Source organism: Biomphalaria glabrata, chromosome 9 (genome assembly GCF_947242115.1).
Source record: "Biomphalaria glabrata chromosome 9, xgBioGlab47.1, whole genome shotgun sequence".
Lineage (NCBI taxonomy): Eukaryota > Metazoa > Mollusca > Gastropoda > Planorbidae > Biomphalaria > Biomphalaria glabrata.
The window spans coordinates 22,460,075-22,473,819 of NC_074719.1; the positions used below are offsets into that span (position 1 = coordinate 22,460,075).

A 13,745-nucleotide genomic window follows, 5' to 3' on the forward strand; every position below is an offset into this window, starting at 1 on the left:
TCAGAATGATGGTGATGACGTATATTTCACTGTACAAACAACTTTCCGATGAAATACATGCGCATGTACACGACGTTTCCAAAGCGTGTGAACGTAAGGACAAAGTTCAATGCAGATTAAGTGGCAAGGAATATGAGAGTTAAGAGAAATTAGAACTCAGGACCATTAACGTTTGGAAACATTAGTAACTAGTGAGACTAACTAACTGACAGTTTTATTTGTCAGCGTGAGTGTAGCTAACTTGATCCTAAATATAGCTGCACGGAACTAGTGTCAACCAACACGTTAGCTCGTTGCTTGCTGTGTTGAGTTGAAGAAGAACCAAAGACAAGTGAATTCTTCCACTCAAGTGGCCGGCTCGTCTTCCAAGTGGCCAGTGGTCCTGAGTTTCTAACCTTCCATTTCCTTTTTCGGCGTGGACAGGTCCTGGTCCACATCAAAACATTTTGGCCTGAGGTCAAGTGGAGGAATGGGGGACAGTCAGGTCAATGGTCAAACAGGGCTAAGTGGTGAGTATAATGGACAGTCAAGTCAGAGGTCAAACAGGATATAGGTGGTGAGTATATTGGACAGATTTGTAGTCAGCGGCCATGTAGAGAGAGGTAGGTGGGAAGTCCATTGTACTGATGCTTTAAAATAAGCCCACAAGTTTTCCCTTTCCAAATCACGACTTTGTTACTAAGTTATCATCATTTCCATCTTATAGACACAATAACAGCGAAGGCGTCGGGAGAATGAACTCAGAACATTGGAAAATCTACTTGGGTAATTAGTCTTCTGTAGATCTAACCACAAATACTATGTGCTTAGCGTGTAAAACACTAGTACAACAGAACACATATATCTACAGCAGACACACACGCACGGACAGGTAAGTAATTCAATACTGGCGAGATGTGTGGGAAAATACAAGAAATGGAAGGGTTCGCTCTTCTTTTTGGAAAACAGGGGAGGGAGTTTTAAAAAAGGGAGGGGGGTATACCACAGGTAAAATGGAATGCCTAGCGAGTAAAACAGTCAAAAGGCTAAGAAGAAGTTGAGTCTGTACCACATTAACTGAGTAGCCCAAAGAGCCGATATGGAGGTCAGGCTATCTCAGACTAGAACTGGTCATCGAAGATTCAGTCTCCATAAAGTATACCATCTTGCCTACAACACGGTGATACATGTATTAGTGTGAGATTTTATTCTTCCTCTGATACTTGCCTGTGTAACTCCTCCATTAGCCCCATGTTGGGAGGAGAGACGAGACGTCATACACTATGTCTCACAATCTCACCCTACAGACAGAGATGTAGCATTCAGATAAAGAGAGGATTGTCTTAACATAATTTGTCTTGGTTACTAATGAGCTCCCTCTCAATTCTTCTCTTCAGTTTCCGGTGAGTCAGTGAGCCATGATATGCACAGGACCAAGGCTGACAAGCCAAATAAATCAAGTTCAAACCTTGTGCTGGTTGCTATTGGTGGTTATTCCATTGAACATGTTGTTTTTCCAAATGCCTAATAAACTTTACTTAAAGCTTAGAGAGGACGCCAGTGTTATTGAGCTTTAGATAACTTATACATTTACTATGAACATCAGCTGTCTAAAAAATGTGTCTTCAAGACCAAAGTGTAATGGATTCGAGTAGAAGAGAAGTAACTCTTAGAATAGAACAATCCAACAAGTCGTAATAGTGACTCAATATAACGACATATAGTTCTACTTCCAGTACGAGGCTAGGCTGTAAGGTCACGTTCTCCAGACACGGTACACTATCTGGTCCGTGGCCTGGAGGAGGATGGGCCAGCTAGTTAGAAATGTCACATTCTGCCAGCTGACCTTTCCATCCATGACACTCATTAGGACTGGGAGAGACAGGAAATAACAGCGGAACATGTCCATAATGTAGAGGTGACCAAGACGACTGGAGCACAGCTTCATGCATCAAGCAGCACGTACAGTATCAGGGAAGTCTCTGGTAGTCAACAAAACAATGCTCTCTCTCTCTCTCTCTCTTGCTTTCTCTCTCTCTCTCTCTCTCTCGTGTTTGAAGATGTAGACAAGAATTCGGTATTGGAAAAAAAGATTCACTCAAAGTTGACGGAATAATGGTGGTAGAGCTGAGTGACCAAACAATATTTGACTTTGATGTACTGGCCAAAGTGAGGGCAGTTGCTCGTTCTGCTGACCATAAATCATTAATGATTGTTGAGCTCAGAATTCCAAAACAACAATGTAATTTATATGTCTTAAATTCCGGTGTGGCGTCGTGCACCATCAACAATGTGAAAGTTTTTTTTTTTGTTGTTGTTTTTGTTTTGTTGATGTTGAAGACGTAGTTTTTCATTGACCTGATTAGCTGCAGAAGAATGGGAGTGAATAGAGATAAAGTAGAATCACAGAGAAGTTTATTTCCCTTGAATGTTTGAGTACAGGTGTACACAAAGCTGGAGGCCTACTGAATGTTACAAGACCACAGAGCTCCACGATGTAAGGGAGACAATGTTCGTCTTCTTCGGACCAGTCGAAACACTCAAGAATTATGCAATGAAAGCAAACAAACAAAATCCTCGCACGCATTTACCTAACGACCACCTTTTCCCCCGTTATTTTATGTACATTGAAAGAGATTACAGCTCAGCTACAAACTGCAGACAGGATGCAGGAGAAATAAACATTCACTTTCTTCTTTTCACTTTGATAAGCATCAGTCTCTGCACACTGACTAGACAACGTGAACACACAGCACTGAATGGAGACTACACAAAAGTCTAAGTAGACTAGTTCCTAGGTCTCACCGTCAAAAACCTTCCACCACAGCACTATTACTAACAATAAACATTTTACTAGAGTTTCAAAATTCCCTAACATGCAATAGAAGTTGAACTACGAGGAACAAAACTATAGGGCAACCTAACATAAAATGTATCCAATCTAATGAACTGTTGGATGAAATGAATAGGTCGATTATGTAATATCAATTTAGTATTACATTTCATTGAATTTTGTTTCATGTCGAAATTTCTCTGAGCAATAGCAAGCCCATTTCCCCCTTTCCATTTTCTTTTAATTCTTAAAATTATTAAGGGGGAGCAACCTATACATATTTTTCTGTCAACATTCCCAACATGGTTGTTTCCCTTACAATTGAGCTCTTGTTATGCACAGCTACTGCAGTTCAATGACTACACTTGTCCATTTGTTTTCTCCATAGCAAGTCTCCTGTAGGAAACTTTCCATCATAAAGATGTAGCTAATGAAAAGTATTGATAATTTATAGGTGTTATTAGGGTCACAGAGATGTGTTGCTTCATCCAGATGCATTCTCTGACAACAAATTTGTTCATAATTTTGTGCTTCAAAAAGTTCTCACACAAAGACACGCTTACAGACAGAAACAGAACAATACTAAAAAAATATGCCTACTTGAATACATAGGAACATACAAACATAATGAATTGGGAAAGACAATAACAATAAATACTCTATCTGCTGTACGGAATAGACAATACGAGCTATATTTGGCGGGTTGGGAAGGGGGTGGTGGTGGTACTTACGTGTCATTCTCCGACAGGTTTGGACTGGACCGCTTTCTGTCGAGTTTTGTGGCGCTTTTGGTTCTTTTCAAATTATTCTTAAATCCTTTTTTAGTAAACAAGTTCTGAAACAAAGATGTCAGCCATGCCAGAGATATTGTAAGAACATATTATCATATGTATGACATACAGACGTCCCTTCAAAAAGAAGATCATTACGTCCTAGGCGTGTCCCTAGGTCAATCTAGTCGTGCATGTTAATCAATGACTTAAATTCTGCCAAGTCAGTCACTGGTTTCCCTGATTGGCTTAGGCAACCCATTCCATGCTCTAATAGCACTAGAGCAGAGGGAGCATTGGTATACATTTGTTCTAGCGCATGGAACAAGGAATGTGCATTTATCCTTGTGTCTTTCTAAATATTCCATTAGGTTTTGTTTTGTATTTGAAGATTATGATTTTACTTATGTGTTTTATTTATAATTGCTACCTTAATTTTAAGTCTTCTATCCTGAAGACATTCTAAATTTAGTGATTTTACTAAAGGAGTTATTCTAGTCAAATGTGAATATTCGTTTGTTATGAACCGCACTGCTCTGTGTCTGCTCCATGACATGACAGTATGACATCAAATATAGGTTATATTAGTCACCAATTGAAGTTGAATTGAAACAGTCCCATTCATACTCTTAACAGTTCTATAGTTCTTCTAGGTTGTTTATGGAGTACGCCCCCCCCCCCTAAAATCGTATCTTTAAGTAATACCACCACCATTCCCCCCTTCCATCACTTACCGCCAACTTTGAGGTGGTGGACACTGACTCGGTGCTGCCATTGTAAGGTGACACTAGGGGGAGGCTACCCCGCCTCTCTGTGTCCACTCGCTCAAGTGAAGAGTCTGGAGAAACAAGAAATTCCCTTCATTAGCCTGCCTGTAAGTTTGACTATTAAATCAGTTAATAGGTAGGTCTACACACGCGCCATGCTTTCAGCCTTCTAATCAATAACTTAAGGAAAAAAATGGAAACAAGTTCTGGACTGGTGCCCAACCTTTAGTGACCTTGGGGTGAGTCCAATATTCCACCAAAACATGTCATGGGGAGTATAACCGAAAAAAAAAAAATCCTCGATTTCAGTGGAACCGATTCTCAGGGGCTTCACTATTTACTGTAGACACAAGTTAGGAACTGCGTCAAAGGAGATTGTAATTTGGACATTTCTGGATGACTGGACTAAACCCAAACTACATGTAGAAGCAACAATACGATGTGTCATGCATCTCCAAGAGCCAACAAGCAAATCACGGTACAAGAACATCATAAAACACTGCAGGTTAGAAATGGTCAAGATTGAGTTCTGGTCATTCTGGGTTTCCTGTAAACTTTAAAAAGAGAAGAAAAAAAAAAGGGGGGGGGAGGGGGTAATTCAAGTTGTTTACTTGAAGATTGTTTTGTTTTGTTTGTTTAGGTTTGTGGGATATTTTTTTTTTATTGAAATGTAACTCATAGTTCAACAGTGTGGACTTTGTTTCCTGTCCAGGACATTTGGACTTTAGTTTCTAGAGTGGAAGGATATACTTTAATCATTTTGTACAACTATTATTTGTTCTGTTGGATATTACATATTGGATATATCATTAGCCAGAAGTGTGCCTATAGTTTACTTCTAGTTACATGTCCGTGAATCGGCATTTTCAATCTTCGTTCTATCTTCATATGTGTAGGTCACAGTTCAAGACTGGGTTACATGTGGTGTCAGAAGTACACATACGTAGATCAAGAAGAGCAGATCCTCGACAGAAATCTCATACAGAGTATTACAAGTACATAGAGACACCTCCACACCAACATGTCACATCCTCAGAGTCTTCTTGACAATGACATGGTTTTGTTTGTCCATCTACTTTTGTTGAGTTCCTTCTTGTTGTGGGTTCCATGCTAAGGCAAAGCTCAGTGCGTTCTGTTCCGCATCTCTTTCGAGGGAAGGGGACTATATGGTCAAGGTGTCCAGGCTGCTTTTGATCGGTCAGCGAACACAACTCTGCCCACATCGAACACAAGCCCCATTAGGTAGGTAGCCAAGCGGTTTAGGCCACTGAGCCCCACCTAAATGTAACGGCGTACAGAATAATATGTCGTCACATTTGGACTTGATACTTAACATTTGCCAGCATTTTGGTTTGCCAGTAACCACGATCTTCAACGGAACTTTTAGAAATGAATGTAAATGACAAAGAGTTAGCCTACTGGTGAGGTCTTCTAATGAACACTTTGAATTGTTCAAAACAAAACAATATCTGATAGTGAGATAACAGTTCAATAAATAAAACTATAACATAACATAAGTGATTTGTTGTTTTTAATGGCAGCATATACTTTAGATCAAGGTCCGTTTAAATTACGTAAAAACATCACTGCTATGTATTACAAGGATTTCAATTGAACACTTTGAGTTTAAAGGGCAAGAAATAATGTCAATGTATAGAAATGGACTCAATGGCAAGTAACAAGATGTCATCAAAGAGGATCAGTGACCACATATGACAAACTGTCTCAAGAGTTGTATAAGTAAAGATGTCCCCAAGAAGAAGTGTACATTTTAAACATGTCTTGAAGTATGCACGCTACCATTACGAAACGTAATTATACAAGAAAACACATAAAATGTGCATGGCTTCCGTACAGGAAGTCATTAACCATGGTCAGTGCGCGAGAGCTGGGGTGATTCATCCTTTACCCACACACACACTAATTCACACACATATCAAGAGATGTTAATCTAGTATATCTGTATCCACTGCCTGTCACTCCTCTATGTCTGGCACGAGTACAATGACCCACCAGCCTACACAGCACCCCCATAGGTCAGCAATCCATGCCGACGTAACGCACATTGCAACAAAGGCCAAAACAATTCATACAAAAGGTTGCAACCTTATACAATTAAAACAACGAAACAAAAATTATTGTAATGGAATCGGACAATTATTGAACTCATAATGTAACAGGACCCATCAACAGAAAACCTAGGACTCAAGAAAAACAAAAACAAAAAACTATGAAAACTAAAAGGTAAATGTTGAACTACATGTTGCTGACATTAAAAAAAAAAGGTATGAGGTCTAAGTGACTCGTATACTCGTAGTAGTGTAAGCTAAGACTGTTGTTTACCTTGTTTCTCCACACTGTTCTTCTTAAACAAAGGTGAATCAAATGCACTATATCTAGAGTTGAGATCCACATCGTCGGAATCTTCGTCGTCTTCCTCACCCACGCAATACTGCTCCTCCTCCGCCCTACCTCCGGAGGACCTGTTCCTCAGACCCCCGTCTCCCTTCCTACGCCTACTTTTCCCGGAAGGGATCAAGCTCCTGGAACGCTTCCTCTTGGCCCTGAAGCACTCCCTGCACAAGCCCAAGCAGGAACACAATAAGGACTTGGGGGCCATCCTAAAGGACACGCCCACGTGGCTGCACCACGCTCTCAATGGTCGATCATATCCAATGTTCCATCCTGGCACGTTCTCCCCACAGAATACACTGTTACTAAATAGCACTACATTTCAGTTCAATAGCACTACATTTCAGTTCAATAGCACTACATTTCAGTTCAATAGTAGATCTACTTCAGTATCGAACAGAATAAATAGAACAATAAAACAGCTGACACTAAAGAAACATGGAGGAAACACATACATATTCCAGCGTCCTAATGACAACATTTGTGTGACAATATCAGCAAAACATAATAAACTTATTAAATCTTTAATATTTTCAGTTTCTAAAGCGTCCAGAATCGTAGTTGATCTTTTGAATGACATAAAACACAATCGTGTGTGGCTTGATACACATTACTCTAACCAAGATTGACCAAATAAAAAATGACATAAATTCAGAGTACAGCAGTCATCAAAGAGCCATAGCTCTTTAGTCCCGATCTAAGAACTACAATCCAGACTGATGTAGAAATGCAATCACAGCCACTTTGTGTCAGCCCCACGGACACCGCCGCTAAGCATCACAAACTGCAGCAACAAATCAACAAATTTATAGATCTACGTGTCAGTCTGACCCAAAGCCACGGTCTGGCCCAAAATGAAATTAATTGGCAAATTGTCCAGAGTTCAACAGACTGCTCACGAGAGAGAGAGAGAGAGGTGGGTGGGGGAAGGGAGATAAATAAAGAAAAAGAACAGAGAAAAAAGGAGAGAGAGAGAGAGAATACAAATACTGCAAGAGGATAGTGTGCATAGAAAGTTGCTCAATCTAAAATGAAACTAGGACAACTCCAAAACGAATATAAATATAAAACGAATATATATATATATATATATATATATATATATATATATATATATATATATATATATATATATAAATCATTCGATCACATTTCCTTGTACAATCATGAGAAATATAAAATTGCACAGTTTATAGCTTTACACAAAGTCAATAAATATGTCGTTAAAAAACTAAAGACTCTGTTATACTTATTCAACTAAACACTATTCCCTCTCGACCAAAGTAACGAGAGAGACTGTGAGTTCTAGGGTGATTTATTTCCAGTTTATTTGTTCCTAAATGTATCCTTCTTAGAGTCGGAATGGACGGGCAATGTCTCACTAACATTAGAATAATGCGCATTCATTTAGGATCTCCTCCACGAATATATTTGAATCGCCCCCTTCCCCCCGCAAGCCTCCCCTCTCGCCACCTCCTCCCTTACCGACATTGATTGGTCTCTGCCTCTCACACCCTAGTTGCAGACGTCCACGGAACTAGTACAATGTAATTGGATGTTTATGTCTCTAGAAGTAAGGTCCAGTTGTCCTGAGCTGTGTCTATGTATGTCGTTGCAGATGTGTGTAGATGTGTCTACGCGTCTTGGGTATGTGTCCATGCGTTCTAAATAGAAAAACTTGCTAGAACCTTCTAAAAAGTAACTAGATCTATATGTTTGATCATTTCAATCAAAACGCTCTGTTCACCACAGAATGTAGTACAGATGGTAGACAATGGCTCTTGACACAAAGATTTCCTTGCTTTAAGCTAGCTCTGTGACGCATGATTAGCTGTTTACTTGTCTTACTAACTATTCCATCGATAGGAATCGGCTTAAAAAAAAACTTTTTTTTCTTTCAAATATAGGACCTCACACACACACACACACCATCACATTAGACTTCAATTATTAGTCATGTACAATTGAAAGTTCCAGTAGCTAACACGATTAACCGTCTGTAAATTCTTTAAAAGAAATGAAGGACCCAGTCCGGCAGTCGGGCTAAAAAAAAAAAGAGGGGTGATGATCTTTGTACAAATGAGAGAGAGAGCGAGATGTAAAAACTATGACATTTGTGAGAAATCTCTTTGAAACTGGTACTAACTAAAAGGAGGCAAAGTAGCTGAGCGGTAAAGCGCTTGGCTTCTGAACCGGAGGTCCCAGGTTTGAATCCTGGTGAAGACTGGGATTTTTTATTTCGGGATCTTTGGGCGCCTATAAGTCACCACAGCTCTAATGGGTATCTGACAGTAGTTAAGGAAAAGTAAAGGCGGTTAGTCGTTGTGCTGGCCACATAACACCCTCGTTCACCATAGGCCACAGAATCAGACGACCTTTACATCATCTGCCCTGTAGACCACAAGGTCTGAAAGGGGAACTTTACTTTACTACATACTAAAACATACAAACATATGTATTGTTTTGAATCCAATGTCTTGATTTTGTTACTCATGACTAGCATTGGAAAGTTGTCTAAAAACAGACGAGAAAAACTTGAGTTCGTAGATACAATCGAGAAGATCATTCAGTGAACATTGTTTTCTCAATTCTATTTCATAGTTGTTGTGTTTTGTTTTGTTGATATTTTATAAGCAACCTGGTTTTTATTTAGTTGTGAGTCAGAACGAAATGTGTATATCTAGATGTACATGCTTGACTAACGTTCATGCATTGTTCAACCTCCGACCCGCGATGACGTCATAAATGGATCATTCTTAGGAACTTATTGGAAGATATCAATAGAATACCAATTGATCGTGTCACTGCAATGAGGCCCCATCAATCAAGCGATGAATACAAGCACAGACAAAGCGTTGGTGGTATTTAAAAACAACAGAGAAGACAATGTGTTGTAGATCCAAACTACATGACGTCAGATAAATTATTTGTACACGTTCTACACTTAAACGATTTACTGCAAGGCTCAAGAAAAAGTAACTTTTTTTTTAAAGGCCAACAACTCTTTTTGAAGTTGATCATAAAGGGAGGATTACTCATCCTCCGGCTACACCATGACGTCAGGCCATGCCATTCATAAGGCTAGAGGTATAACTATGTTCAGTTGGAGGGGGGGGGGGGCGAGATGAGAGAAGGGGTGAGAAGAGATGCTGGGACCGGGCTACAGAGGCAGAAAGAAAACTTCAGACAACTAGCCCCTGGTGCAGTAACATGTCTAGGAACAAAAATAATCGCTTCTTTCTTAACCTAACACCGCCGATGTTATTTGGCACTGATAGAGTACATGTGGGACAAAGAGAAGACTTTTACATTAGACGTTGTGCCTTCATTGACTAAGAAGTTGTTTGTTTTCTTTTTTACTTCCGCAATGACAACTACCAGACCAACATTGTCCACACTGACATACAACAAAAAACAATTTCTATAGAAAGAACTACATCTACCTATGACACAAAGTTACTGTCCTAACAGGGGGACCCGTGGGCTGGCTCTGGTTAAGCGCTTGACTATCGAACCTGAGGGCTTCCTGACTTTACTTGGGGAAAGTCAAGGTCGTTGGTTGTGCTGACCACATGACACTCTGCTCGTTAAACGTTGGCCAAAGAAACTGATGACCTTAACATCATCTGCCCTACAGATGGCAAGGACTGAAAGAACTACTATCATAATAGCTTCAGATCAACACCAGCTTCAAGTTACGCGCTTATTATTTGGTTTCAAGCCCATAGAAAAGCCCTTGCCGAAAACGGGCAAAAAATAACTCCCCCCCCCCCCCCCCAAAAAAAAAAAAAAAAAATTAAAAAGACCCCCGGAGTGAAACGACTTTGTATGTAGCAAGTGTTAGCAAAATATGCAGGTCAATATTGGGTTGGAATGATGACGTAAAAAAAATGCATTCATCCTTAATCTTCGGAATCGAAGCCAATATGGAATTTCATAGAGCTCATGATAAGAGAAGTACATTTCGATGACTATTGTTTGATCTTGTAAAAAAAAAACATGCATCTCATCAGATGTACAGCTATGTATGTGGCTAGACTAGGACAGTTTGTAATTAGCTTCTTTTTTCTATTCATTTAACCCCAACCCGCGCCCCAAATGGAACTATGAATGTAGATCTTGACAATTGTGCCTTCACTACTGAGTCTACTCCGAATACAACATCGTTGACTTTACTTGACTAGATTTAACATAAAAGAGACCTCTCCAACTGGCCTCACCCCGTCACCGCACTGGACTGACCAATAGCCAGTGTCCAGCTGCCTTCCCCATGGCCTGTTCAATGTTGTTCATGTTTTAGTTAGACAACTTAAGAGTAACACCAGCTCCTAATTGTGTTGGCCAGATACAAACATCTCCAGGGCTTTTTATCGTCCCCCCCCCCACCCCCCAGTGTTTTTCTTCTTTGCTCGAGAATTCAAAGTCCAGAGACAAAGAGATCTAAGTCACTAGCCACACAGACAAGCTTTCGGTCCACGTGTGTAGATGTATTGGGGTCATTTTATTGTCTAATATCTCCGAATAAAGGAACAAGAATTCCCCCGAGATCTCCAAGAGCTCCATTGAGAACTGTGAATATGTTACACCGTCAGTGTTTGATAGTTAGCGCTGACAAAATCTTGACATACTCTACATCCATACACTGTATTTCTTTGTTGGTATTATTTGCTGTCATCAGAAAATGTGTAGAATAAATGACACTTTGTTCTGTCTGTTACATAATCTCTCTAACTTCACTTTCTCGGTCACAATCCATCACATTGTCCATTCACTAAGTATCTCAATCTCCATTCTTCTCACTGCAAACACCATTGAACTTCTCTCTCACTCTATAGATTCACTGTCACCGTATCTCTTCGTCTCTTCCTTCTCTCGTGATGCAGTTCCGTGTAACCCGGAAACAAAGAAACAAGTGTTGAATGAAATACAAACAATTTCTCGTTATTTCGTTACTTGGGGCCGACTTAATGTCACCGGTGCTCACAATGAATTCATTTGAGTGATATTTTCTGCGAAGACTTAAGACTGTAGGAGAACTTCAAGTCTGAGTCACGAGTGCCACTTTGCGCCACAGAAATATACTAACCCGTATTATAAGCAACACTTAAGCGATAGCTACAAAATGAATTTCTCTTCTCAATTTAATTGACAGCTAGTTTTATGTTGTCTGAAACCCACGTCTGCACATGCAAGACTTTCCCAAGAACTTGGTGCACATGTTGATCACAAGTATTATGACTCAACTGGTCAGAAGTAAAAAAAAAAAACAACAACAAAAAAACTAGGAAATGGCTTTGTTTCATATATTAGCGTGAATATAAAGTTCAGTGATTAATAGCCCATTCTAAAGAAAATCCGAGAAATGATTTTGCACTATTTCTAAACTTTGAAAACTAAAGATCATTACCTTTCTAAGACAGAAAAGATTGATCTTGGGCGACTTCCCTTGGAGCTTAAAATATATATATATTATATAGGTCTGTGAATCGATCCATCGCGAATGAGATTCCGTTTCCGGTTTCCAGTCTAGATCTAATCTAGAATTCTATGTATACAACACGTTCATATATATGAAAAACAAAAGCTTGAAACAAAAGAAACGAAACAAAGTGAACATTTATTTTGCGAACACTTTTTAAAACCATTTTTCAAATTTCAAGAGCATCAGGCTCGTGTTGAGAACTTTGACAAAACTACTTTGAACTATTCAAATTCTGTTCAACAGCGCTGTATTAACGGATCTACATTAATAATTCTATAAGGAATGGTAACCATATTATTTTACAAAGATTCGGATTTTTTTGTTGTTGTTTTGTTTTTGTGTATATGGCAGACTTTTCAAGTTGATGTTCAAATTTAGGTGAATATATAGGTAGTATCTAATATCGATGTCTCAATCCAAAAGATGGATCAAGTAAGCATTCAATAGATTTCGACGCTAAAATAATTGTGAAGAAATAAAGAAAACCAATGCCGTGGAAATAATAATGTGAAACTGCGTGGGCAATAGTTTAGCATTCCTTCATGGAAACTTTCACAAATTAATGGAATTCTACAGAAAAAAATGCAGATGAATATATACATACTGTCACCATACAAAGAAGTCTCTCACATTTCACAGATCAGTGTTTCTACTTAATGAGTTTTTGTGGCTTTTTTTTTTTTTTTTTTGGGGGGGGGGGCGTTCCGGGAGATGAGGCTTGTCAAAGGATATGAAAAAAAAAGCCTGTGTTGTCATAGGAGATGAGCTAAAGTAGGCTCCCCTTGATGTCAAGTCAACAGAGCCCCCAGAAACTTTTAGTGGCACTCCGCAGTTAAAACATGGACTATCATGAACTGGATCCAGTGTAAGCAGCCAAAATGATGTTTGAACAACTGGGTCGAGTGTAAGCAGCCAAAATGATGTTTGAACAACTGGGTCGAGTGTAAGCAGCCAAAATGATGTTTGAACAACTGGGTCGAGTGTAAGCAGCCAAAATGATGTTTGAACAACTGGGTCGAGTGTAAGCAGCCAAAATGATGTTTGAACAACTGGGTCGAGTGTAAGCAGCCAAAATGAGGTTTGAACAATTGGATCGAGTGTAAGCAGCCAAAATGATGTTTGAACAATTGGATCGAGTGTAAGCAGCCAAAATGATGTTTGAACAATTGGATCGAGTGTAAGCAGCCAAAATGATGTTTGAACAACTGGGTCGAGTGTAAGCAGCCAAAATGATGTTTGAACAACTGGGTCGAGTGTAAGCAGCCAAAATGATGTTTGAACAACTGGGTCGAGTGTAAGCAGCCAAAATGATGTTTGAACAATTGGGTCGAGTGTAAGCAGCCAAAATGATGTTTGAACAATTGGGTCGAGTGTAAGCAGCCAAAATGATGTTTGAACAATTGGATCGAGTGTAAGCAGCCAAAATGATGTTTGAACAATTGGGTCGAGTGTAAGCAGCCAAAATGATGTTTGAACAATTGGATCGAGTGTAAGCAGCCAAA

The 13,745-nt window shown here is 39.4% G+C and overlaps 1 protein-coding gene across 18 annotated transcripts in view; it reads right to left on the reverse strand.

The window, feature by feature from the left end:
* LOC106071147 (ras/Rap GTPase-activating protein SynGAP-like) overlaps nucleotides 1–13,745 on the reverse strand; it is a 212,801-nt gene that overhangs the window by 81,227 nt on the left and 117,829 nt on the right. For 15 of the 18 annotated variants that reach the window (XR_008779765.1, XM_056041130.1, XM_056041131.1 and 12 more), the window contains 2 exons: nucleotides 4,317–4,420; nucleotides 3,544–3,647 (listed from right to left, as the gene is read on the reverse strand). Coding sequence is in view for 15 of the 18 variants with exons in the window: in XM_056041130.1 (XP_055897105.1) it covers nucleotides 3,544–3,647; nucleotides 4,317–4,420 (208 nt within the window). In the remaining 3 variants the exon portion in view is untranslated. Of the gene's footprint in view, nucleotides 1–3,543; nucleotides 3,648–4,316; nucleotides 4,421–6,692; nucleotides 7,146–13,745 lie in introns of all 18 variants that reach the window. The other 3 variants (XM_056041137.1, XM_056041136.1, XM_056041135.1) reach the window with 2 other exon arrangements.